Consider the following 27,039-nt stretch of genomic DNA (forward strand, 5'->3'; position numbering starts at 1 on the left):
CCCATTCCAGTGTTCTTGCCTGGAGAATCCCAGGGACGGCGAAGCCTGGTGGGCTGCCGTCTATGGGGTCGCACAGAGTCGGACACGACTGAAGCAACTTAGCAGTAGCAGCAAGGTATTTCTTGACTTCTTACTTTTGCATATAATGAAAAGGACATTTTTTGGGGGGTGTTAGCTCTAGAAGGTCTTGTAGGTCTTCATGGAACCATTCAACTTCAGCTTCTTCAGCATTAAGGGTCAGGGCATAGACTTAGATTACTGTGATATTGAATGGTTTGCCTTGGAAATGAACAGAGATCATTCTGTTATTTTTGTGATTGCACCCAAGTACTGCATTTTGTATTCTTTTGTTAACTGTGATGACTACTCCATTTCTTCTAAAGGATTCTTGCCCACAGTGGTATATATAATGGTCATCTGAATTAAATTCACCCATTCCAGTCCATTTTAGTTCACTGATTCCTAAAATGTCAATGTGAGAAATATATTCAAGGGATTAGATGTGATAGACAGAGTGCCTGAAGAACTATGGACAGAGGTTCGTGACATTGTACAGGAGACAGGGATCAAGACCATCCCCAAGAAAATGAAATGCAAAAAGACAAAATGGTTGTCTGAGGAGGCTTTACAAATAGCTGTGCAAAGAAGAGAAGCAAAAGGCAAAGGAGAAAAAGGAAGATATACCCATTTGAATGTAGAGTTCCAAAGAATAGCAAGGAGAGCTAAGAAAGCCTTCCTCAGTGACCAGTGCAAAGAAATGGAGGAAAATAATAGAATAGGAAAGACTAGAGATCTCTTCAAGAAAATTAGAGATACTAAGGGAACATTTCATGCAAACATGGGTACAATAAAGGACAGAAATGGTATGGACCTAACAGAAGCAGAAGATATTAAGAAGAGGTGGCAAGAACACACAGAAGAACTGTACAAAAAAGATCTTCACGACCAAGATAATCACGATGGTGTGATCATTCACCTAGAGCCAGAAATCCTGGAATGTGAAGTCAAGTGGGCCTTAGAAAGCATCACTACGAACAAAGCTAGTGGAGGTGATGGAATTCCAGTTGAGCTCTTTCAAATCCTGAAAGATGATGCTGTGAAAGTGCTGCACTCAATATGCCAGCAAATTTGGAAAACTCAGCAGTGGCCAGAGGACTGGAAAAGGTCCGTTTTCATTCCAATCCCAAAGAAAGGCAATGCCAAAGAATGCTCAAACTACTGCACAGTTGCACTCATCTCACATGCTAGCAAAGTAATGTTCAAAATTCTCCAAGCCAGGCTTCAACAGTACGTGAACCGTGAACTTCCAGATGTTCAAGGTGGATTTAGAAAAGGCAGAGGAAACAGAGATCAAATTGCCAATATCCATTGGATCATCAAAAAAGCAAGAGATTTCCAGAAAAACATCTGCTTTTTTGACTATGCCAAAGCTGTTGACTGTGTGGATCACAACAAACTGTGGAAAATTCTTCAAGAGCTGGGAATACCAGACCACCTGACCTTCCTTCTGAGACATCTGTATGCAGGTCAGGAAGCAACAGTTAGAACTGGACATGGAAAAAAAAAAAAAAAAAAAAAGAACTGGACATGGAACAACAGACTGGTTCCAAAATGGGAAAGGAGTATGTCAAGGCTGTATATTGTCACCCTTCTTATTGAACTTATATACAGAGTACATCATGAGAAATGCTGGGCTGGATGAAGCACAAGCTGGAATCAAGATTGCCAGGAGAAATATCAATAACCTCAGATATACAGATGACACCATCCTTATGGCAGAAAGTGAAGAAGAACTAAAGACCTTCTTGATGAAAGTGAAAGAGGAGAGTGAAAAAGTTGGCTTAAAACTCAACATTCAGAAAACTAAGATCATGGTATCTGGTCCCATTACTTCTTGGCAAATAGATGGGGAAACAATGGAAACTATGACAGAGTTTATTATTGTTATTTTTTTGGCTCCAAAATCACCACAGATGGTGACTGCAGCCATGAAATTAAAAGATGCTTACTCCTTGGAAGAAAAGTTATGACCAACCTAGACAGAACATTAAAAAGCAGAGACATTACTTTGCCAAAAAAGGTCTATCTAGTCAAAGTTATGGTTTTTCCAGTGGTCACATACAGATGTGAGATTTGGACTATAAAGCAAGCTGAGTGCCGAAGAATTGATGCTTTTGAACTGTGGTGTTGGAGAAGACTCTTGAGTCCCTGGAACTGCAAGGAGATCCAGTCAGTCCATCCTAAAGGAAATCAGTCCTGAATATTCATTGGAAGTACTGATGTTAAAGCTGAAGCTCCAATACTTTGGCCACCTGCTGTGAAGAACTGACTCATTGGAAAAGACCCTGGTGCTGGGAAAGACTGAAGGCAGGAGGAGAAGGGCACGACAGAGGATGAGATGGTTGGATGGCATCACCAGCTCAATGGACATGAGTTTGAGTCAACTCTGGGAGTTGGTGATAGACAGGGAGGCTTTGTGTGCTGCAGTCCATGGGGTTGCAAAGAGTTGGACACAGCAGAGTGACTGAACTGAACTGATGATTAGGATATTGAGTATCTTTTTATGTCTTTTTGACCATTTTTTGGAGAAATGTTACTCAGATCCTGTGCCAATTTTTAAATTGTGTTTTTAAAAATAATTGAGTTATGAGAGCTCTTTATGTATTCTAGATACAATCCCTTATCAGATATATAATTGGAAATATTTCATTCTGTGTATTCTCTTTTCATACTTTTTTCATATTTCTGTCATTTTTTAAATAAAATATTATTTTTAATTGAAGGATAATTGCTTTACAATATTGTGTTGGTTTCTGCGATACATCAACATGAATCAAACATAGGTATACCCTTCCTTTTGAACCTCCCACCCACCTCCCCCACGTCCCACTCCTCTATGTTGTCACAGAGCACCTGTTTGAGTTCCCTGAGTCATACAGCTAATTTCCACTGGCTATCTATATCACATAGCATATTTTTACCATATATTAAATAGATAGCCAGTGGGAATATGTTTTCCACTGTATATGTTTAGCCAGTGTATATGTTTTCATGATAGTGTCCTTTGAAGCACATAAGTTTTTTAACATTGACCAAATCCAATTTATTTACGTTTTGTTGCTGATGCTTTTCATGTCATATCTAAGAAACCATTACTAAATCCAAGATCACAAAGATGTACCTGTATTCTCCTCATTTTGTTAAACTTAGCCACAATATCATTACCACAGCTAAACAATTAATAGTGATTCCTTAATATTACTGAATATTCAGCCTGTTCAAGTTGCCATTTGTCTCATACATGTCACATATGGGTGGTGATGCACACATATGCAAGTTCCACCTGAATCGATCACTCTTTTTCCTCATTGTTTACTTGTTAGAGAACCAGATTTTTGGTCCTGTAGTTTTTTACAGTCTATGTCACCATACTGCAGTTTAATTTTTTTTTTTTTTTGTCCTCTGTGTATCATGTAAATAGCTAGATCTAGAAGCTTGATCTGATTCAAGATATTTTGCCGTTTGTTTTGGCGCAAATCATTCATAGGGGATGTGATAAGTCAAACTTTTAAAGTGGGCATTTCTTTGGGTTTTATTCTATCTTGTAAGGCTAGGGGCCATTTTATTTATACCTCCATTGACTCAGAATTTCCACTCACCAAGTTTGAATAGCTGACTTTCCTAGACTCAAAGATTTTTTGAGAATAGAAAGCAATTCTCATTCCTCTTGGAGTTTATAGTATGGTAGAAATACCAGAAATTAATTAGTTCTATCCCTGGATAATCTAGTTTCTTGCCCCTTTCCACCAATATCTATCTGTTCATGTGTACAGTCCTATAAGAGTAAGAAAGGCCCTTAGAGATATTCAGTGTAAGTTAGTCCTTGGTTTTGAGGGCCCAGAAGCCTGCTCTATATTTTTCTGAGGTAAGGTTCAGAGGTTTCACTGAATTCTGACAGGTCTAAGGTCTCCTGTGGCAGAAGGGAGATGGAGTCCCATAGAGGGGAAAGGAGTTGCCCAAAAGTCTTATAGGAAGCTTGAAGTAGGCCTAGGAGTAAATCTGAAACCTTTCTGTCTCTACTCCAGGGCTTCTCCATTTCAGACACCAGACCACAAAGACAGAACAGGGCAGTGATTTCAAGCAGATTGCAAGTTTCATAGGTTTTGTAGAGGCTTTTCCAATGCAAAACTGTCCTCTCTTCCTAGTACCCAGTATGCTGGAATAGTGCAAGCTGTCATAGTTCAAAGAAACCAGAAATAGGAAAGAAATCTGATCTGCAAGTGCAGAGATATCAGAGAAAGATAAATATAATTGAATTTTGTATAATTTGTAGAGTGTCCTTGTGATTCTGTACACAGCACTGATTTGTTGGATTTGTATAGCTAATTGTGAGTGGCCTATAATACTTGAAGTGAAGTTGCTCAGTTGTGTCCCACTCTTTGCAACCCCATGGACTGTAGCCTACCAGGCTCCTCCGGCCATGGGATTTTCTAGGCAAGAGTACTGGAGTGGGTTGCCATTTCCTTCTCCAGGGGATCTTCCCGACCAAAAGCATCTTTGCTTCCTCCTTGGCCCAGGCTCCAAAGTTGCTCCAAAGGGTCCCTTCCCGCCATGCACCCCCATTCCTTTTCCCTCCTCCCTATCCTTTTCCCATCCTTTACCCCAAGCTTCTATTTCTTCATCATACCCCCCCCCCACCATTTCTTCTTTCTCTTTCCCATCTTTCCTTTTCTTTCCCTTCTGCTTCTCACCGTCTTCTCATCATTCCCTCCTCTCTCCCTGCCATGCTCTCTCCCCTCTGGTCCGTTCTGTCCATTCCCTTCCTCTCTCCCAGGCCTTTCCCTCCTCTCTCCCAGGTCTTTCCCTCCTCTCTCTCCTCAGCTCCATCAACCCACCCACAACAAGCTCGCCACCCCTACGCCAGAACTGGCAGCCTGGAGCTCCGGCTGGGCTGGATGGAGCGGGCCTGCTGGGGGACCATGTGTTCACCGATTGGCTGCCGCTGGTAGCACGCCAGCTCAAGTACCGCCCCCCCGGCGAGTAAACTCTCCTCTGCGGCACCTGTTATTGGTCGGTGGGCCTGTCAGCATTTTGGCTGCACCTCACGCAGGCGCGGGCAGTCGTTCCGTGAATAAAAACGCAGAATATGGGCTGGGGGGTGGGGAGAGGCGAGGAAGAGAGCCAGCGAGGCAGGGATCGAAAGAGTAGCTGGCAGCCCAGAGCCCGGCGAACAGAGCGAGCATAGAAAAGCGAGCGAATTAGAGGGAATAGAGGAGACCGAGACTGACCGGTAGCCAGCCAGGCAGGCGGACGGACGCACCCCCGGACAGACAGACTGAGCAGGCGCCGGAGAACCTCGCGCTGGTTTCTCCTGCCTTTCTCTTTGAAAGCCAGGATTTTGCCTTTTCCCGTGGCGCCCGAGAGAGAATGCTGGACTCTGCAGACTTCAGCGCAAGCTAAGATTTCTCAGCTAGGGAAGAAAGATCAGCTCAGTTCTGAGAAGGGGGAAGCAAGCACCCCTGTCCCCATCCCCCCTTCCCCCCTCCCATACCAAACTCGGGCGCCAAACCCAGCCCTTCCCCAACCACCCGACTTCCTCCTCTCCTTTCTAGCATGGTGGCTGTATGGACAGTCTGACAGAACAGAGACTGACATCTCCCAATCTGCCAGCCCCTCATTTGGAACACTACAGTGTTCTGCATTGCACCATGACCCTGGATGTGCAAACTGTAGTCGTTTTTGCCGTGATTGTAGTCCTTCTGCTTGTAAATGTCATACTCATGTTTTTTCTGGGAACGCGCTGAATGGAGTCCAGCCGCCTGAGCTGTCTGGAATTCTCGCTTTGATTTCATCCCGAGAACCTCCAAGGAAAAAAAAAAAAAAAAAGAGAGAGAGAGAGAGAGAGAGACAGGGAAAGAGAGGGAGAGAAAGAGCACGCTTTCTTACTCAGGGGGGAAAACGTTTTGAGCTTCAACATGGCCTCGCTGTGATATGTATGACGTTGGTATATTATCTCTCCCTAAATCTTTTGTTATGTCTTGTCTTTTAAGTATGCCTGTGAGTGTAGTTGCTTATTGCTTGAGTAAAATTGTTGATAAAGAAATGCTTTCTATTTAAGTGTGCATGTGTGTGTGTGTGTATGTGTGTGTGCATTCTTCATTGATGTGACGTTCATGAAGCAAGCTCTGCATCCTTACACAATGGCTTTGCTGATTGTGGTGTTTTGTCAATTCATTTTCTGGAAAACGACCTTTAAATTCCATCAGAGAATTTTAGAATTTCTTTCTTGCCATCAGAAGATGGCATTTGGGTTTGTCTGGGGCAAGGGAGGTTGTGGGAAAAGCATGATGAATTTCTGGCAGCTTAGGAAAAACAGTGTTGCACTAGATGTTTAGAGGAAAGAAATTGATACAGGAATGAATTTAGGGAAATTATTCTTCAGTCTCTTAATGAGAAGCGAGAATATGGAAAGTGATGTGGTGGGGTGCGTTGTGCTGGCAGTTGGTGACTGTGTTCTCTGAATCTTAATTTGCTGTCCAGCGTTTACAGTTTCCAATTTGGAAAGAAGCCACGTTTAAAACATTTCTTAAAAATCATTAAATGTCAATTTCTTTGGAATCATGGTATGTGGCATCAAAATGTTCTTTGATTTTTATGAATTAGCAGGAGAAGACGTTGACAGTAACTGTTTGGGTTCTTTTTCCCAAAAATTGTACCTATGAATTTGAGTTTGGGGATTTTGTCTCTATGGCCTCCAAAAACAACTAAAGCTAGCTTTCTACCAACCTTGGGAATAATATATTTAGATATGCCTCTTTGGGGTAATCTCATTTGCAGTGATGTTCTTGAACTACATTTTAAATAGAACTTGCTAGTGTTAATAAGAAAATGGTGGTTTTGTTTGCTTCCTTGTTCTTTAAAATCAGAGGTCTCTCTATTTGGAAAGTTTCCATTTTAAAATGAAATTATGTATCATGCTAAATTGAGAGTTTTGAGCACCCTCCCCCCCAAAAAAATGACTGGATGGAAAGGGATGAAAGCTCTGGAAAACGTGAGCTAGAAGCAACATTCCAATTTGATATTTATTTGCGTGTCTTTATCAGGTGGTAGTGGTGGTCATTGCTGTTATTTTTGCTATTGTTATTATTTTTATATTTCTGTTTCCCCTAAGAAAGCTTTTGTCAAATCCAGTAAAAAATTTGTCTCTGATGCCAGTGTGCATAATATTATGCACCCCCCTCCCCCACCTGCTGTTGTTGGCAGGTCTTCTTTCTGTTGCTTACCTGACTTGAAAGAGTACCATTTCTGTCTCATATAGCAATTAATCAGGACACATAAAACATCCACACACATGGTCCTCCTGCACCCATGTGGGCGACTGTTCATGAGTGATGTGTACATCTGCTGGCAGTGTGCTTTCAAGTACCATGTACTGTTGTTCGGACTGTTTGGAAAAGATTTTGAAGGGAGGAGGGCTGTGAAGGGGGCTCTTGAAATTGTCCAGACCTTGGGGCCCAAAGAGTATAATTTTATGGCATTAGAAGAGGTTTTGAGTCACAAGGTGTGCTCTCGATGGCTCTGTGTGGGTAAGAAACTGATTTTTTAATTTGGTTGGCACCATGTTGTAAGCATGATCTGGGAAGTTTGCTGGCATTGATTCTTATTATTTACTCTTTAGTCCCTTTGTGGGAGCCCCTGGGTTGAACTAAGAACTTGATTTTTTTGCAAAGAGAATCTAGTGAGTCCCACTTGCCCTCCCTTCCTGCATTTGCTCCAACAGTATTGTGTGAAGTAACCTGATATTTTAGTTGGACACTTTGTTTTGAGACAGTGTTGGAGAGTGATGAAAGAAAGGCTGTAGGCCGGGCAGCTACAGACCTGGGTCTTCTCTGTTCAGCAACTGCTTGACATTGAGCAATTTTGGGATTCTCTATAACATGGCATTTGGGGATGGTTGGACTATGTTTTTGAATTCTGTGATTTTGGGTGTCCATATGCACTTGAAATCAGAGGCTAATGAACTGGGAAGATAACTGAAAAGGCAAATGAAATGTTAATAAATGTTCATCAAGGGGTGATGGGAGGGGGGAAGGAGGAAATATCTGGCTGCTGGTATCTGGAGAAACTTGTTTTACCTAAGAGATTCTTTTACCTAGTTATGTGGGAAGAAAACTGGACTACAACAATAGAATGCTTTTTGATTTTTCCTTCAAGGAGATAAGGATTCTCCAAGGCTAGTCTTTGAACCAGGTTTATGACAAAGTATGTGTCACCTTTGGATGCCTGACAGACCCTTGGCAGAAAGCCTTTGTAAATGTATGTGTGTAGGATGTGTGACAGTATGTATGTGGGTGTGTATGCACATCTACTCTGTGTGTCGGATACAGACTCCTGAATCTGGATGGGGTTGAATGTGCTAGGAATGAAGAAAAACAGCAGGACATGAATTGAGTTCCCCAGTTCTGAAAGGCCTCCTTGTGCTAAGGCCTACAAGGATTTGACTGGTGCTAACTCTGATGCTGGGAGGGATTGGGGGCAGGAGGAGAAGGGGACGACAGAGGATGAGATGGCTGGATGGCATCACCAACTCGATGGACGTGAGTCTGAGTGAACTCCGGGAGTTGGTGATGGACAGGGAGGCCTGGCGTGCTGCGATTCATGGGGTCGCAAAGAGTCAGACACGACTAAGCGACTGAACTGAACTGAAGGTGGATGAGTGTCCCCCTCTATCGGTTTTCCCCTACCCTACACAGCCTCAGACTAAAGGGGTAGCTTGGAAGAGCTCTTTCATCAGTACTTTAGTTTGTGAAATGGGTAAACATTTTTCAAATTAACTTATCTTTAGGCACATAAGGGAATGTTGCTAGCCAGATGGCAGGCTACCATAGAGCAGCTAAAACGGAGTTTAGGGAGTAGTGAACAGGGTGACTTTTTACTTGTGTGGATCCTGAAGGTTTGGCATTTCTTCTTCAAGATTGTGAGAGTAAGCAAAAAGAGAAAAGAGTGGGAGAAAATGAAAAATGCAGCCAAGAGGAGTGGGACCCTCTGCATTTTGACTTTTTCCTCCTTTCCTGTCTCTTCTCTTCATCTTCCCCCTTCTAAGCTTTTCCCCTCTTTGCTGATATAGCCTCCTCTCTCTCCCCCACCATCCCTGCTGTAAGGGGTAGGAAGAAGAAGGCTTTACCTCTCTGATTTGTCCCAACATTTTCTGACAGAGCTCCTTGTTCCCTTTCCTTCTGTCTAACTCCTTTGTAAAGGATACTTTTTGCTACAAGCTCCCCACTAGAAGATTCAAGAAAACGTCCTTGACCAGTATCCAAGCAACTCCTGCATCACATAGCTCCCGCTGAGGTCTAGGGCACTTGAAAGTTCCAGGCACAAGCGCTTTTGGAGAAAGGCGGGAGCTGGCAAGGCAGGGCTTGGAAAGATGCTTTTGGGGAGAGGATAAAGAAAGAGCAAAATCCTCATTGCCCACAAATACCTAGAAAACATGTCCAGGGAAGGCATACAGAGCCTCGCTGCATCCCAGTCATGGGACTATTTATTTGAAGGTTCTTGGGTTCAAATCCCTGTCTAGTCACTGCCTTCTCCTTAAGATTAAATGAGCCATTTCACAGTCTAGCTTTAGTGCAAGGAGATCTGAAGGCTGTGAAAAATGTTTATGTCCACCATGCAGGGAGGAGGTAAACGGATAGTGTGCATGCATGCTAGTTGCTTCAGTGGTTGTCTGACTCTTTATGACCCTATGGACTGTAGCCCTCCAGGTTCCCTCATCCATGAGATTCCTCAAGGCAAGAATACTGGAGTGGGTTGCTGTGCCCTCCTCCAGGGGATCTTTCAGACCCAGGGATCAAACTCAAGTCTCCTGCATTGCAGGCAGATTCTTTGCTACCTGAGCCACCTGGGAAGCCCAAAGGGATAGCATGTGGGAACAAACTGAGCAGTGCTTCCCCTCTCCCCATTGAGACAGCTTCTATCTGTCAGAACCTATAACATCTGCCTGTGCAGTGTACTCCAATTTTGGCTGTGGCTAGAGAAACTTTTGGAGAAGGCAATGGCAACCCACTCCAGTACTCTTGCCTGGCAAATCCCATGGATGGAGAAGCCTGATAGGTTGCAGTCCATGTCGCTGAGGGTTGGACACGACTGAACAACTTCACTTTCACTTTTCACTTTCATGCATTAGAGAATGAAATGGCAACCCACTCCAGTGTTCTTGCCTGGAGAATCCTAGGGACTGGGGAGCCTGGTGGGCTGCTGTCTCTAGGGTCGCACAGAGTTGGACACGACTGAAGCGACTTAGCAGCAGCAGCAGGGAAACTTTCCCAACCTAGCTGCAGTGTGAAATTGGTTTTTTGTTTGTTTGTTTCTATGTTGTTGGTCTCTGAATAGATTCCAACTGAGATAACTGAGCAGATTGGAGAGGCCAGTTTGATTGTTAGTTTGGTGAACAGGGTTTGGGCCCTGATTCAGACTTTCTCATCCATGTGTGTGTGTGTGTGTGTGTGAGAGGGGGTGGGGGTGGTGAGAGAGAGAGAGAAATTAAGTTGCTAGGGGCCTGAAGGATCCCAATGAACCTGTGGGTGAGGTGCTCTTCTGTATTCTGGTGAGGTCTAGATTGGGAGTGCTTGGCTATAATCAGAGGGTACACTTTAGCAGTTGCAGAGATGCTGCCAAAGCATGTCCTCCTTTTAGCCTCTCTTTGTCATCTTGGCCTCTGCTCTCCTTGGCCTGTGGAGTACTTGCTCTGTATAGAGATATGATTGGAAACTGAGCTATTCTCAAAAAATAACTGCCTCCTCAGAAGACCTCCCAAAAAGCATCTGGATTCAGTCCCATTGGCTTTGCCCCAAAAAGTGGGATGGAAGTAGGGAATCTCAGACCCTCTAGCCCTTATTTCTAGCTCTGCAACTTGTTTAGGCCAACTGAGTCTCTGGCTTTCCAGGAATCCTTGATCAAAGCTTAGCTTTTCTGATGTCTACCCAGAGTGTCTCCTGTCATTAAGTAGGTACAGCCCTCACGAGTATTTGGTATGGTGCTTTGCCTTGGCACCAAAGTACTGAGTGGGAAAACTAGAGAGGGGAAGGGCCTCGTAGGGAGAGAAGACTGGGGAAATAGCCCAGTAATGACAATACTAATAATCCCTTGTCAGTGCATGGGCCTATACAAAGCAATTCTGTATTTTTTCCCAATTTAGAGCATCACATCAACCTTGTGAAGTAGATAGGAAGTATTGTTATTCCTGGTTTTACCGATGCAAGAGGTAAAAGTCAGATTTATGGGATGGTAGTGGGTCTGCCTTTCAAATGGACAGGGGCAAAAGAGTCAGATTTGATCATTCCCAGTTAGTGTGCAGCTGAATGGAGTCAGGTGGAGGGGAAGGAGCATAAGTCATCCCTGAAATCATACTAGCTTCCTCAGTTACTTGCTTTAATTTTTAGTGCTTTTTTCATACCTCTCATTTATATAGCAATTTTGGACAGAATTCTTTATTCAATAAAATGTTGCTTTTTAATCTTGCATATACATCAAAGAGTTCCCTTTAGTCTCATGAAAACTCACTATTTGGGATCTTCAAGGAGAAAGTCAGTGTGAATTGGTGAAGCCTGAAACACTATATATATATAGATATATATGTATGTATGCTGCTGCTGCTGCTGCTAAGTCGCTTCAGTCGTGTCTGACTCTGTGCGACCCCATAGACGGCAGCCCAACGGGCTCCCCGGTTCCTGGGATTCTCCAGGCAAGAATACTGGAGTGGGTTGCCATTTCCTTCTCCAATGCATGAAAGTGAAAAGTGAAAGTAAATTCGCTCAGTCATGTACGACTCTTAGCGACCCCATGGACTGCAGCCTACCAGGCTCCTCTATCCATGGGATTTTCCAGGCAAGAGTACTGGAGTGGGGTGCCATTGCCTTCTCCGATATGTATGTATATATACATACATATGTATGTTTATATATGTATAAACGTGCTGCCCAGAACTGATCATATTATACCATGTGCCATCTAATCAGGATTAAATAAAAAAAGGACTTTGTCTATGAAATACCTAATTTTGCAATCTTCTACTGGTCCTCAGTCCTCAGTGAACATACAGATCACTTGGAGAGTTTTTATTTTATTTATTTATTTATTTATTTTTTTGAGAGTTTTTAAATACCTGTGCCAAGTTTCCACTCTAAGAGATTCTGATTGAATTGTCACATGATAGGTTCCAAGCAGCTTTTTATTTTTAAATAAAAAATAAGTATCCCAAGGTGATTCAAACATGCAGAGAGGATTAAAAGCCTTCTTAATGGCTTTGCTGCCTCGTCCAGTCGTCTATGCTCTTGTGAAATTGGCCTTTTGAACCTAACTTCAGGTGTTTTTGAACCAAGCACTAAATTTTGTTTGGTTGATCGATTACTCTAGCTTTTTATGGCTTTTAAAATTTTGCTTCATTGTGCTAAAACTTAGCAGTTCCTTCTAGCATTGCATCAGTTGAACTTTTGTTTTCTTTGGTTGGTCTTTCCTAGCTTTTGGAGTTTTTCTTTTTTTCCTTGCCATGAAACAGATTAGCAGTCTCTTCTAGCATTGCATCATTTAAAAACTGAATAAGTACCATCCAAGCTATTGATTCCAAGTAGTGTTGAATATAATTTGATTAATGCTAGCTCCTCTGGCAACTCATCAAAGCTGCCTCTTGGAATTGGAGCCAGGAGGAGAAGGGGACGACAGAGGATGAGATGGCTGGATGGCATCACTGACTCTATGAATGTGAGTCTGAGTGATCTCCGGGAGTTTGTGATGGACAGGGAGGCCTGGCGTGCTGCAATTCATGGGGTTGCAAAGAGTCGGACACAACTGAGCAACTGAACTGAACTGAACTGAACTTTTGTGTACATCTGGTCAGATAGTGCAGAATCCACTGGGCCCTACCATCATCTATCCTATCAGCCTGTTGATGAGGATAATGTAGCATGATGGATTTGTTGTATGCTTTGTGGACATCAATTTGTATGCAAGTTTCATAACAATCATCTACCAAGCCAATGACCCCATGAGAAAAAGTATGAATCATTTGGTATCTTACCCCTAGTAAATCCTTTTGCAGACTTTGGGGTTCCCTGTTTTCTTTGAATACCCACAAACCATATGTTTCCTAATTGAGTCCAGAATTTGCCTGAGGGTCAGTGCCACAAATGTAGATTTTGGGTACCACTTTCTTTTCCCCTCTTTGGAAAAGCAGGGCATCATAGATTTAGCTTTAAAATAATATATTTAGTTTTCAAACAGTTCACGTAACTCTGTATGTGTATTTCTTTTGCTTGACTGCATTGTTTCTACTAACATGGTGGTTCTCAGCCCTAGCAGCACATTGGAATCACCTGGGGAGTTAACAAGACTAACAACAATTCCTAAGATCTCTGGGGGAGATCTTATTGAGTTGGTCATGGTGAGGCCTGGCATCAATATTTTTTTAAAAGCTCCCTGAGGTGACAAGAATGTTCAGCCAGGGATGAAAATGACTGCTATGTTCAAAGGAAATGTCAGCTCAGCCTGAATCTGGCTTGTTGCACACATGAATAGGCAGGCTTCACAGATGGTGAAATTTTATTCTAGGATTGTGGGGGCCTTGATGAATCCTAGGGGCTTGTGCCCACACCAAAATGGAGGATTCAACCCTAGAGAGTGAGTAGTCTGAGGGTCTATTTGGATTTTGAATTATCAGCTGTGAGATAGTTTGACCCTTTCAGGAAAAAAAGTTCCTATGCATTTTCTATAATGGTGAAGAAGATTCTGTTCATTTGCTGGGTGACCTTGGTCAAATTATCTCTCCCCTCTGAAATTTGGTTTCCTCATCTGCAAAGTAAGATCAGGTGGATTAGATAGCTTCAAAGATTTCTTCCAGGTTTAATGATCTGTGCTTACTTTGTGATGAATACTAATGATCAAAATGATTAAGAATATTATTATTCAAAACTAGTAGGTGATCCAAAGATCTCTTTTAGCAGGTTTGGGATGCACAGGGTTATTTTGGAGGTAGGAGACTTGCCTTCCTAATTATATTTAGCTTAGGTATCTTCTAGAATAACTGAACTATGGGGTTATATTCATTGAGCACACACTGGTTGCCCACAGGGAAGTGAAATCTACTGTGAACTGAGTGGCAGGGGGGATGTTAGTTTGGGATTTAGTATTTATTCAAGAGACATGTTGCATGGGTAATTGAAAATTGCCTCTTATAGATAAAATGCCAGCCTTATAGGTCTGGGAAAGCCTAGGAGGCAAGCAGCTGGCTCTTTTGACACCTCAGAACCCCTTTCCTACAGTATTTTAAGTAGCCATTCATTTAGTTAATACTGCTACTAGTGCTAATATGAATTTAAATGAATAAAATTTTGTACTTATTTCATTGGCTGTTCGCTTAAATCTGGAAGTAGTTGAAGGAAACTGAGGCACTGGGAGATTAAGCGTCTTACTCAAGGTCACATATTCAGAAAGTGATCATTCCTGGCTTAGAACCCAGGTCTCTTGATGGCAGATCTTTTCAGTTCTTCCAGTGTAGCCTGCATACTGAACTCTGTGGTCAGAATGTGGTCATGACTGAGAATTTAAAAGTTGTTACTGACATACAGCAGAATTCAAGAGAAAACTTTGAAGAAAGGAACAAAGAGATAACCTAGAGGAAAGGGAAAGGTTAAGGGAGGGATGTGTCCGAGGTCAGTTGTTTCTTGCTTTTATCACTCTTCTGTGCTAGTTTCAGGCCCCTGACAAGAATTGGGCATTTGGGCTTTGAGCATCAAGATTGAGAGTTGGTAGTAGAGAAGAGGGAAATTGTGAATGCATGACGGAGAGACAGCATATGGAAGGCAGATCTTTAGTAGGAGAAAAAACTCTATAAATGGCCTTGGGCCTACTAAAATCAAGCTGTGGCTCTGTACCTACCTTGCTGCCAGAACTTGATCAAAGCCCTTCTCCACTAGGCCTCTTGTTTCCATGTGACTAAAATGAGAAGTAGATTTAGTAGGAGAATCGTGTTCTTAAATGAAATTTTAGCCACAAACTTCTCTATAAAACATGGCATGAAAAAGCAGAACTTGTCTTTTTGAGTGGAGGAGAGTCTAGAGTTCCAGACTTGCTAGTGCAGACCTTATTCATTAGGGGAATTAGAAGAGCAGGGATGGTTGCCCAGCACAACCAAATTGCTTGGAAGATAAGGTAACTCGATGGAGGAGGCCAGGGTGGGCCAGCAATTAAAGTATTTTGGAAATTTGCATGCCTCTCCCCGTCCTGTTTTACAAGTGAAAGAATTAAGGCACTGAGGGAGAAAAGGTGGGTCTGGTATCCTGAGTCATCAAATCAGCCCCTTGCCCCCTATAACCTTCTACCTCTGCTATAGAGTTCTGGCTCTGTGCTCCCTTGGCTGTATCAGAGACCTGGATGCTCTCTCAGGTTTGGTTGGAGAGAGCTCTTAGAGAGAGGCTGGGAGAACAAAATTATTATGTAACCTCCTAAAGGGGAAAAGGCCTGTCAGAGCCCTTAGGGTGCCAGGCAGTCAGATGCGGGTAGGGGAGCGGAGAATCTTCTGCAGACTACATCAGTTCTTCTGAGGAAGGGCTCCCTGGGTGCAATACTGTGCTGCTCAGCCATCCACCCTCAGGGTCCAGAGGCATCTAGCATTGTGCATCCATAGCCAGATCTGGGAATGGTTCTGGCAGCTATGACCTCTGTTTGCCTGCCTTCATTAGAGGAAGGGAAGGATGTACCTCCCTGCCCAGCAGGCTGCAGGAAGGATGTGCTAAGAGCCCACCCACACCCCCCCAGAGTGTGTTGCCTAAAGGCAGCATCTACTTTTAGCTGTGCTTCCCACAGCCTCTCCTCTGCCCACTCTCTTCCATCCTCCTCTCTCTGTGAACCCTGCTGGTTGGCAGTAGGGCTGGGCAGTGGGTGCTTTGACATTTGGAAAGAGGCATGGTAGAGCCAGGAATCCTTAGGAGAAGCTTTGATAGAGCTGACATGGTGGGGAATGCTCAGAACAGGCATAATGATGAGACTGCTTTGTGTTTAGGGCCTAATAGGCAGTGGAGAGATTTACTAATGTCCTTTGGACCTTGCAGCCAGCTGAGGCACTTGTTTTGAAATCTAGATTGAACTGCATAGGAGGGCTTAGAAAAATTTATTGGATAGAAAGTGTATTGACACTTTCTCTACTTAGATTTAGAGAAAAGCCACTGGGGCTGGTGGATGCTTGCTTGATTCTTGACTCTCTTGAACATTGTCTTAAACTTTTCAGTGGGTTTTGCACATTGTCTCACTTGGTAGTGGCCCTATGAAGTAAGTAAAACAGGGACTACTGCATTTTGCAGATGAGAAAAATGAGACTCAGGGATGTATTGTCATATAGTGCCTGATCTGGGCTCAAGCTTTGAAAGTTACAGTGCCATTTAAATCATTCCGAACAGCTCTATCTTCTAGAAAGGGAGTGTTACAGCTGTCTTGAGTCCAATTTCCTCATTTTGGAAGCTGGGGAACTAGGCTCAAAATAAGAAAGGATTCACACAAGGAAACACACAGTATGTTTGAAGCAGTACTTGAGCTATAGCTTGCAAGAATGTGAGTTCCTGGATCCATGGGACTTGTAAGCTGCTCTTGTCTTTCAGGAATGGTAAAGGAAATCTGTATGATGTGATAGAAAGCAAAAGATCACTGAACTAATTGTCATTTTTTAGCTCTGTGACCTTGGGCAAGTCACTTAGCCTCTCTGAGTTGGTTTTCTTTTCTATTAAATGGGGCTGATAATCCCTGAGAACTTTCTGAGGCTAAAATCCCTGAGTGACTGCTGTAGTGGAAGGGCCTGACACTTGGTAGGCCTCTACCTTTAACAAATTCTCTCTGTAAAGGATTTGTTAAAGACTTACACATGAATATAAAGAGGGGCTATAAATATGAACTTAGTTGCTGGGTGACCTTTAACAAATTCCATTGTCTTTGTGCCTCATTTCTCTCTGTTACAACATGGAGGCCTCTTTTATTTTCCTCCCCTGGAAGGATAGAATCCCTATGTCCCGGCCCATGTCTTGGGTCATTGGTGGGAAGCTGGAATTTTTTTTTTTTTTCTTATAAGAAGCTTTTTTTTATTTAGCCCCATCTCCACCCACCCCACCACCTGGCCACACATGGTACTATAAATACCAGACTAGCTTTCTGTCTCCCTATCTCCTGCAAAGATAAAAGAGGAGCTTGGAAGAAAGCCAAAGTTAATTGTATTTTTATTTAGTGCCTTCTTAAATCCATCAAGCCAGAATCACCTAGGTACTTAGCTTTTAAAAACCAATTCTTTGCTCCCAGGTCCTTGACCAGAATTTGTGATGGGCATTACTGGGTTTCATGATATGATTAAGAGCTGTGTTTAGATTTCACAAGCTCTGGACAAATGACCTAATTAGGACACGTCTGCACTTTTTACCTTTATCCGTATTACTTTGGAAAATTCTCATTACCTCGTGAACAGGGCAAGAGGATAAGGACTATTGTATAGTCCTCTATAGTCATCTGTTCCTGCCATGTTTTTATTTTCTTACAACCCTGTGAAGTGAGCAAGGCTTGGATTATTCTCCCCATTTTAAGGTTAAGTAAATTGAAACTATTAGTGTTTCCTCTTAAAGCAGTGGTGTGCTCTTAAGAGCATTGCATATATAGTTAGATGTTATCAACCCACCCATACCAAATGGCCTTGAGCAAGGAGTTCATTGTAAAGATGCCTTCTGCACTTTGCTTTTATCCATGTCTTGTTATAAAAGTCAGTCAAGATAGCGGAGAAAACTAGGCAGATGTCACCATGTAACTCTGACTAGGATGGCATTGGACTACTAATTGGCAGCTCAGATACAGTTATTTGACCTATAAGTCCACCCATGCATGACAGGCCTTGCCAAATTCAGAAGGGTGGCCCTACATCCTGTGACCCTTCACGCCCTGTTTGGAGGTTTTCTCTTTGTAGATTTATCTGGTTGTACCTTGAGCCTAAAATGGCTTAGTACCATCACTAGTTCCCACAATCATCCCAAAAGATGGGAAAGGAATGCTTTGGATAAACCCCATCTCATTTTGCCTGAGCTTTAGTGAACATTGTATGCATTTAGAGTTTTATCCTTTTTACTTCAAGTGGCTCAAGACACTGGAAAAATGAGTGTGGAATGACAAATGTAGGGAAGCAACCAATAGCCTGTCCAGGGCTAAAGGGAGTCTAGCTAGAATGAGACATCTGTACATGCTAATCCATATGCACATATATGTACAACTTTCTTTTTGTTGTGGTAGTGGTGGTAGGAGAGATCAGAGTTAGTCCATGATGCTTAAACTGAGTAAATCACTGGATAAGAATGAGGAACAACCCATAAGCCCACTCCCTCACGGTACTGCTAAGGAAACTGCTATCTGGGAGAGGTAAGGACTTGCCCAAAGTCTTAGAGTTGGTCCTTGATCCTTGTCTTTCTTTTTGAGGCCTCTTGGATAAATGGAGTGGTGGCTAAGCCTCTTGGGAAAAGCACCTATGAACAATATATTCAGAAAGTGACAGATGAAATTTGAGTCAATGTCCTCTGACCTTCTTGGGAGCAGATTAACTCAGGTGTCTTAGGGGAAAGCTGATAGAAACAAATTGTACAGGAGGAAAATTAGTTCAGTCTTGCTGTCTATCAATGGCCTCTGCCCATATTCACACATTATATGTCACATGTGATGCACACACTCAGACATACGTGGAGTATATTTAGGATACACACAGGACACACATATGGGATATACTTTCTCATTGACACCCTTGGAGCATACACATTCAGTTTGCCATGGGGCACACTCACACTTGCACATGCTTGGCACAGGCAGAGTACACACATACACACGTGAGGCATGCTTATGAAAATTTGTGTGGGCATACGTGGATGCATATAAAACATAACTGCACATTCACATACATGTAGAGTATACTGAGATGCATACTCAGATATACTCCTACCCCTGGGCACACACTTCTAAGGACTTGAACAAACAACCCCCCCACCCCACCTTGAGACACATTTGAACCCATCTATGGGACACACACACAGGCCCCACACATCCTTATGGGACACATTCTGATGAAGAACACAGTGTATCCCTAAGACCAGTCAGCTGTCCCAGTCTTTCAAGTAGGCACAACAGGGCACTGGCCCCATCTGGTGGGGCCTCTATCAGTTTGCTCTGCCCCTTTATCCCTGAAATCAGGCTTCAGGGAGCAGTAAGCTCTGTAATAAAATGGATACTCAAGGTGGCATGTGTTATAGCAGGCTCCATCATTCAAACAAAACTTAGAACTGAGCCCTGAGATGTTAACAGGCAGATGGAGAAGATAAATTGACATTGATCAACGTAGAAAGTTTGAGCCTGCTCCTCTATTCCCTAATCTACTTACAGACCATTAGGGAATGGTATAATTGTGAAGTAATATCCTACAAAGCCAAAAGTAATTGATATTAAAGTTTGTTTTTCTTGGGAATGAAGTAACAAGTTGGAACAGAGTAAGTATATCTAAATTGTGAGTGGGGGATTGTGAGGGGAAGTACATAGGATGCATAAAGGAGGGCAGAGGTTCAGCCTCTCCTGGGTCAGTGGTGGATGGAGAGAACAGCCACATCCTTAATGACCACAGCCCTGTCCCTAGGCACAGCAGCTTGGACCATCTGGCCCCACTAATGAAGATCTGTTATTTTTAGAGTTTCTCAAGCTGGAAACCAGGTCGGGGTGTCCTGGAGAGGCCTTTCTGGCCCTTAGTACCAAAGGCTGGAGCTAGAAGGAGGGGCCCTAGACTGTGTCTGGGTAAAGGGTGGGGAGCAATTAGACAGGTGGCCAGTGTGCCAGGTCTGCCTTTTAGCAGCAGCCTCAAAGCCCCAGGGGATTACTGTTGAATGTGACAGCCTCATGTCTGTTTCTGAGCTTTGGACTTGAAATCAAGAAACACAAATTTCTTACTATGATTTTACATTTAGGGTAGAAGATTTTGAAGACCGAAAAAAATTCTAATATTCTTTTATATTGTTCCTTACCTGAAGAAAGAGTGCAATAAAATTTCAAACACACACACACTTCAGTTGCTATTCTGCCACTTGGGGTGTGTCTCAGTCAGGTTCCCTTCCTCTCTCTGAGTCTTATTTGGTCTATATGTAAAATCACCAATATTGCCTCTCAGAATCTGGCAAAGCTCAGATAGACTCAGTTGAGAAAATGCTTTGCAGATCTATTTGTTCTTCACCCATAAAGCTGTATCTCCCCTATTCCTAAGTTGATGTCAATACCTGCCAACTACTGAGCCTAACTTACAGAGTAGCAGTAGAAAGAAAGACCAAAGAGAGGCAACCTCATGGGGTCAGGTTGGTCAGTTATGCTGGGATCACCCTCACTCATAAAGATGCTTTTCAGTACCAGGTCAGTCCTTTCCCAGAATACAGGTTTGCAACATTTATATGGTCATATAGCTTTGGCTTCTTAGGAACTCTAGGTAGGGAAAGGGGGGAGCATCAGAAACAGTTTTCTTTCTAAACTAGAAAAAGCAAGCTCAGATGGCCTGTACCTGCCCCGTGCCAGAGGATGTAGCCTTTATTTCCAGTATTGACCCTGAGAATGTGCCTTATTCTAAGTTTTGTGCTCAGGGCCATTTCCACCTGCCTTGTTGAAGGGGGTGGGTCAGGAACTAGACTATTAGCACAAGTTCAGATTTCTCCTCATCCCATAAATTATGGGCAAATTCCTTCTGAGTCTCTTTTCTGGTCTGTAAAATGGGCGTAACTGTTAAGTTTCAGGATTGTGGGGTGCAAGAATTCATAGTGACAAAATATGTGAAAGTGCGTTTTAAAATGTTGACCATGTTTTACTATTGTTAATTGTTATGAGTCTATCCAAGTTGTGATTACATGTACTTTGGAGGTAATCTAGGAGCTTGTCTTCACTTTATTTCTCAATTTCTTCCCCCTACCCTGTTATACGGAGAAGGCAATGGCACCCCATTCCAGTACTCTTGCCTGGAAAATCCCATGGATAGAGGAACCTGGTAGGCTGTAGTCCATGGGGTCACTAAGAGTCGGGCACGACTGAGCGACTTCACTTTCACTTTTCACTTTCCTGCATTGGAGAAGGAAATGGCATCCCACTCCAGTGTTCTTGCCTGGAGAATCCCAGGGATGGGGGAGCCTGGTGGGCTGCTGTCTATGGGGTCGCACAGAGTCGGACACGACTGAAGCGACTTAGCAGCAGCAGCAGCACCCTGTTATAAACTAGTATTGTCTCCATTTTGCAGATGAGAATACTGAGTCTGAGGGTACAGGGTTAGGTAATGGTGGATTCTGGTCTGGAAGCCAGGCCTCGAGACTCGTGTTCTTTCTATGGCCCCAAGCTATCACCCCATGAAGTCCGGTACTAAAAGGAAGCTGCTGGTGGCAACTTAATGTTAAAAATTTAGGTTTGTCTCTGACACATAGCAAGGGACAGAAGCTCTCTGGGGCACAGCCTAACCCAGAAGTGCCCTGCTTCTCCATGAGAGGCACTGACCTGTCATCCCTTCCACAACAGCTCACGTCCTACTCGTCTCCTGCATATTAGAAGCAGTGAAGCGTTAGAGAAGATGCTAAGCTGTTGTGAGAGGGAATTGTGCTGCCGATTTAATTCACTTCAGGAGGATCCCTGAAGGCACTTGGTTTACCTTAGCTACTCCCACCTCCTCACAGCTTCGACTACAGAAGCCCTGTATGACTGACCTGCCTAAGGGGTTGGACCTAAAGGTATCTGAAGAAAAAATATTTTAAACCCTTAATCTTTGGGGTATTTTGCCAACTCTTGAGAGTTAAGATAGTAGAGATCCAGAAACCACAGCTGAGAGAGTTCCCTGAGACCATTTGGGCTGACTCTTACCGGCCTTGATGTGAACATTAAAATATAGCTAGGCTGACTTTATCTCCCTTTGTGTATTTTTCTTTGTACACCACAGACTCACAAGCTAGGCTAAATTTCCTAGAGCCTTTCTAGCTTGTGTATTTTCCCTTTCTCAGCCCAGGAGAAGGGTGGGTAGCACACTGAGACAAGAGTGGTGAGAGGAAGGAAATGGAAGAATCTGTGGAGCTTAGGCCTTGGGTGCTAGGCTCTGGGGAAGGCCTTTTGTGTCTTTTGTCATCTGTCCTACCACTAATAGGTTATTTTCCTATAACTTACAGATTTGCTATGAGAGCCTAACTCAAACTGTTGCTGTTTTCACTTGTGCCACTGAAACCTATGGAATGACTATAATACTGACCTTTAAAGGGGATTGGACAAGCAATGTCAGGGGTTAGGAAATTGGAATAAAAAAGGAGAGAGACACCTTCTGTTCTTAAATTTTGAGCACCCAGAGAAGTGGATAGGGAAGGGTCAGTCACCAGAGCTCTGCCAGGAAGCAGCCACATAGTTTCTTCAGCTCTCTTGACTATAGAAGATTCATTTTAAAATTACTTTATTTTTGAAAAGGAAATACAGTCACATGGTCCAAAAGGTACACAGTGAAAAGTCTCACTCTAGCCCTGCCTTCCAGCCACTTGGCTTCCTCTGCAGAGGTCATCAGTGAATCCTTCCAGAGAAATGTTACATGGATATATAAAACATATATGAATATATTTTTCTCTGTTTATGATAATATACACCCTAATCTATATCTTGCTATGCTTTGGAGGTTCTGTGATCCTGTAGGAGCATGAGGATATGCTGTGGAGAGCAGAGGTTAAGAGCAGTGGTTCTAGAGTAAGACTACCTGGGTTTTGGTTCTGACCCTGTGTGACCTTCAGCAATTACTTCATCTTTCTGAGCCATGTTTTTCTCATTTTTAAAATGGGGATCAAGTAAGTTAGTTTATGTAAAAACTTAGATTTGTCCCTGACACATACTAAAGTGAAAGTGAAGTCACTCAGTTATTTCCGACTCTGCGACCCCAGGCTCCTCAGTCCATGGGACTTTCCAGACATGAATACTGGATTGGGTTGCTATTTCCTTCTCCAGGGGATCTTTCTGACCCAGGGATCAAACCCAGGTCTCCTGCATTGTAGGCAGACGCTTTACTCTCTGAGCTACCAGGGAAGCCCTGACACATACTAAGTACTCAGTAAATGTTAACCATTTTTTATTATTAGAAAAATTCTGGACTGTGAGTCAGAAGATTTGGGTTCTCTTTTTGCCCGTTCTCCTGGGATACCTGAGGGACTTCCTTTGTCCAAGCCTGTTTCCTCATTTTAAAAATGAGGTCTCATCCCTGTTCTTCTTACTCCCCAGAATTGCTGGCAGGATCTAGTGAGCTCATGAATGTGTAATGAATATGAAAGGAATTTAGAAACTATAATGTGTTAAGCTCATGGTAGGTGAGCCGCTTTCTCTTTTCTTGAAACTACTTTAGGTGGCTTGAACTGGGTGGAGAAAGCAGTACTCATTCTTCTGGCAGCGGAACCTAAAGGCCATCCTTGTACTAAAGTTCTATTCTGGGTAAAGGTAACCCATGGCAAAAATCTAAAATAGTCAAGTTTTGTCTTCTGACCTTTCTTATCCCACTCCATCCCACTTCTGACTTCCTTGTTTCCATGTCTTCTTCAATTCCCCTCTGTCTCTTGACAGCAGCATCTGTCAAAGACAACCTAACTTTCCATTTGAGATAAGCTGGTACAACTAGCTCAGGGAGTTATATTTGCTTAAGTTCAATTTGCTTAAGTTCAATACTCAGAAACCAAGTCAAGCCTGGAGCCCATTCTTTCCTTCCCACTGTTTTTTCACTAGCATTTTCATTTTAGTGTAAATTTGAATTTCAGACTCCTTAGCAAAAACATTTAGTGGTGAATGAGATACTGGAAGTAATTCGTACTTAGCCTTCATTTCCAGGGAGGGTCAGATTTGTTTGGGGCCCTGAGAGGAGGGTGAGGCAAGTGATGGTTGTAGTATTCAAGGGGTGACATCTGTAGGGCAGAGGGAGGAAGGACCATCAGAAAATGTCTAAAACTGATCTCCAAAATTAAACTTAGGAAGAAAATATTGCAAGTTCTTTATATATTAAATTGTTAATCTCATCATTTCATTTCTACTTTTTTGTATAGATTTTTTGTAAAACACATACTACATTAGTAGTAGGTAGATACTGGGATAGATGTTTATTTTTTTAACCAATTGATTATTTTTTAAACAAAATCTTGAACTTTTTATTTTGTATTGGGGTATAGCTGATTAACAATGTTTTGATAATTTCAGGGGAGCAATTTTTAACCAAAACAATTGACAACTGTCCTTTTAAACTATTGTAGGCTTGGTTTCTAATCTTGGCTCTGCTGCTGACTAACTTGACATGTTAGCCACTTCTGTTTACTAGAACCTCAGTTTTCTTATCTGTAAAATGTTAGACTAGATGTGCTAGCTCTTGGGAGTCTCCAATCCTGGCCTTCTCTGAGTATAATAATTCACTCTTTCAGGCTTTTGAACGTGAGACAGAGTCAAGAAGAGTGGGTTCAAGCCCTAGTATCTTGCTGTTTGCCTTGTCCCTCAGTCAGCTTTCCTGGGTCCCTTCCCTTCTCCACTCCTACCTCCTTTACCTAGCCCAGACAGGCAGAGGATCTCTTACATAAGCCTGACTGACCTACTTGAAGATCTTTTGTTACAAGCACAATCACTTTTCCTGCAAACACAGATTGGGTGTTTGCATCCAATCTGCATTCTATCCTTCCTGGGCCCTGAGGGGGGGTCTGATTGTGCTTTTCTTGTGTCTTCACTGTTAGCCTAGGTTTAGATGTTACATCCCTCTGTCTGTAGTCTTAAAGGACACAGTCTGAAGGGGAGACAGCTCAGCCAGTTTGAGTCCCCGGGGGCCTGATCTAGTGAATGCTCACTGACCATTTCTGCTCATCAATCATTTATCATGTCTTCTGGGAACCCAGGACAGTGCTAGACTTTGTCAGGAGAAAAATGACCCATCCCTGAACAGGAAACTACTGACAAGGGCCAGAAACACTGCTAAATGTCTTGGCCAATGTCTTTTCTCTTGCAGGGAGTAAAAGAGAAGAGGGAAATCAATAAGCCACTGGAAACCATCTTTCACTTTCTAATGGGCTGTTTAAATGCAGATTTCCCTTTTGGGCTATAGGGACTCCTCAGGAGATAATTACATTCTCTTTGGAAATGCCGGTGTCCTGGGTGGGCATGCTCAGTAGAGTTCAAGGTGGTTTAAGTTGGTTGAAATATATTTATTTTTTCTGTTTCTTCTCCAGGTATAGAAGCAGGTCACAGTATACCTTACTAAATGCTGTTCCTGTTATCACTACCTTAGACCAGATGGCCACATTTAAGAATACATTAGAACTATTAGTTCCAACCTATCTCCTCCTCTGCTCCTCCCCCCCACCTACAGTCCTCTTTCCCCTACAAGATTTTAACACGACATCTGTCAAATGGATAAAAAATGACTTTCCCTTCTTGCTGCCTTGCCCACCCACCCTCTGGCTGCGGTGTTGATGAGTATAGAACTATACATGTGGGAGACACAGAGGACAAATTCTTCATGTAGTTCTAGCCCCCTCCTCCTAACCCTTCTGTAAACCTAGAGGAGCCCCACCTCCATCCTTTGGAGGAATTCCAAGGCTGGCCTTCAAGTCACAGTCCAGAAAAAGTTAAAGCTCCCAAGGCTTGTCTCAGTGGAACTATGTAAAGAAATTCAAGAACCCAGGTGTAGGGTGATGGGTCTAGGTCACTTCAAGCATTTGGGGCTTTTTGAATCTCCTACCTATCCCTCAGGCTTGCCCTGGCCATCTTTCAAGGTATGTAGGAAACAAGCAACCCACATGGATAGCTGGAACTTAGTAGCCACAGCAAGCCAAGAAGGGTGAGATAATCAGGGCAGGAATATTTTGGAGATAGGTCCCAGTCTGACTCCAGAGATAGGTAGGGGTCAGAGGACCTCCAGCTTGGGATGACATGCTTCTGACTCAACTCGTGGAAAGAGCATTGCTGGGTCTTTTTTCTTTTTTTACTGATAATTTTTCTCTTAGAGTATTGGGAGCTGACTTGGGTAGATTGAGCATAGCTCTAGGAAATTGCTTCCAGATTGTAGTGTAGAGACATGCTGCAAAAATTTTCCATTAGGGGCATCAATGTTGAAGGTCTAGGAGGGAGTGGAAGTAGGGGTGCAGGTGCAGATAGTCTCTTGAGGCAGCCTAGGAAAATCCACTTAGACAAACTACTATAACTCCTTAGCCTGCTTGAAAACTGACACAAGAAAGAGAAGCCAAGAGCCAGAATTTCAGAGATTCTGGTTTCTTTGGAAACCATTGCAATTAGAGGAAATTCTTGTACTTCAAACTCAGGCTCTAGAAAGTTTAAAAGACACTTGGTCTCATTGTGATATATGATTTAGAATCATTCAGTCTGCTTGTTAAAAATGCTGCAGTGATTCTGAGCAAAGAGTCTGGGAATGACAATTGAGAAACTGGTATAAAGAATCAGAGTCACCTGGATGATACCAAAAAATTCCCAAACAACTTGACAGTAACTTTTATTTCCAAGATGCTTTGAAGGTGCAAGCTGATGCTTATCAGGTTGGGAGCTACTCTGTTGAGGGGGACCTCTGCAGCCAATGGTATCATAATTGGTGGTCTGGAAACACTTCTCTCTGATCTTTGCAATCCTTGGCCCTGTTGGCTGCATTTTCTCTAAAAGACCTATTCCTTCAACAAGACCGAACTCTTGACATCATAAGCTTTGGGGCAGCAGCTGGGTCTTACTTCAGAAGCTCCTGGGCCAATTAGGTTGAGTTAATGGCTGAAGTGTCATACTAGAAGAGTCAATTGCTAAGGTGTAAACCAAACAAGCAACTTCCCTTACCTCATATATTTGGTCACTGTTATAGCTGAGATCACTTTGTAACTTCTTTTAGAAGAGGTCTAGAAAGAGGTGTTATCCTTTGTTATTAGTCTGTAATAATTGAGAAAATGTCCTGGATGGCTTCATATCTTAAGATGCTTATCTGGATTT

General features: G+C 42.9%; 2 protein-coding genes across 11 annotated transcripts in view; both read left to right on the forward strand.

The window, feature by feature from the left end:
• The window catches only part of ARHGEF9 (Cdc42 guanine nucleotide exchange factor 9), a 420,722-nt gene that overhangs the window by 222,239 nt on the left and 171,444 nt on the right, over positions 1-27,039 (forward strand). The window contains exon 1 of one of the 10 annotated variants that reach the window (XM_070783855.1): positions 5,870-5,993. The exons of 7 other annotated variants lie outside the window; for them this stretch is intronic. Coding sequence is in view for 2 of the 3 variants with exons in the window: in XM_070783853.1 (XP_070639954.1) it covers positions 5,996-6,004 (9 nt within the window). In the remaining variant the exon portion in view is untranslated. Of the gene's footprint in view, positions 1-5,869; positions 6,005-27,039 lie in introns of those variants that run through there. 2 more of the 10 variants (XM_070783853.1, XM_070783854.1) reach the window with 2 other exon arrangements.
• Positions 5,151-5,804, forward strand: LOC139181086 (uncharacterized). Its single transcript, XM_070783856.1, has one exon. It carries the CDS (start codon positions 5,625-5,627, stop codon positions 5,802-5,804), a length of 180 nt encoding a protein of 59 aa, XP_070639957.1. The 5' UTR covers positions 5,151-5,624.

The sequence above is a fragment of the Bos indicus genome, chromosome X (assembly GCF_029378745.1).
Source record: "Bos indicus isolate NIAB-ARS_2022 breed Sahiwal x Tharparkar chromosome X, NIAB-ARS_B.indTharparkar_mat_pri_1.0, whole genome shotgun sequence".
In the NCBI taxonomy this organism is placed as follows: domain Eukaryota; kingdom Metazoa; phylum Chordata; class Mammalia; order Artiodactyla; family Bovidae; genus Bos; species Bos indicus.

Excerpts from the sequence above, each read along its gene's own strand:
- LOC139181086 (XM_070783856.1), top strand. The coding sequence starts at position 5,625 with ATGGACAGTCTGACAGAACAGAGACTGACATCTCCCAATCTGCCAGCC.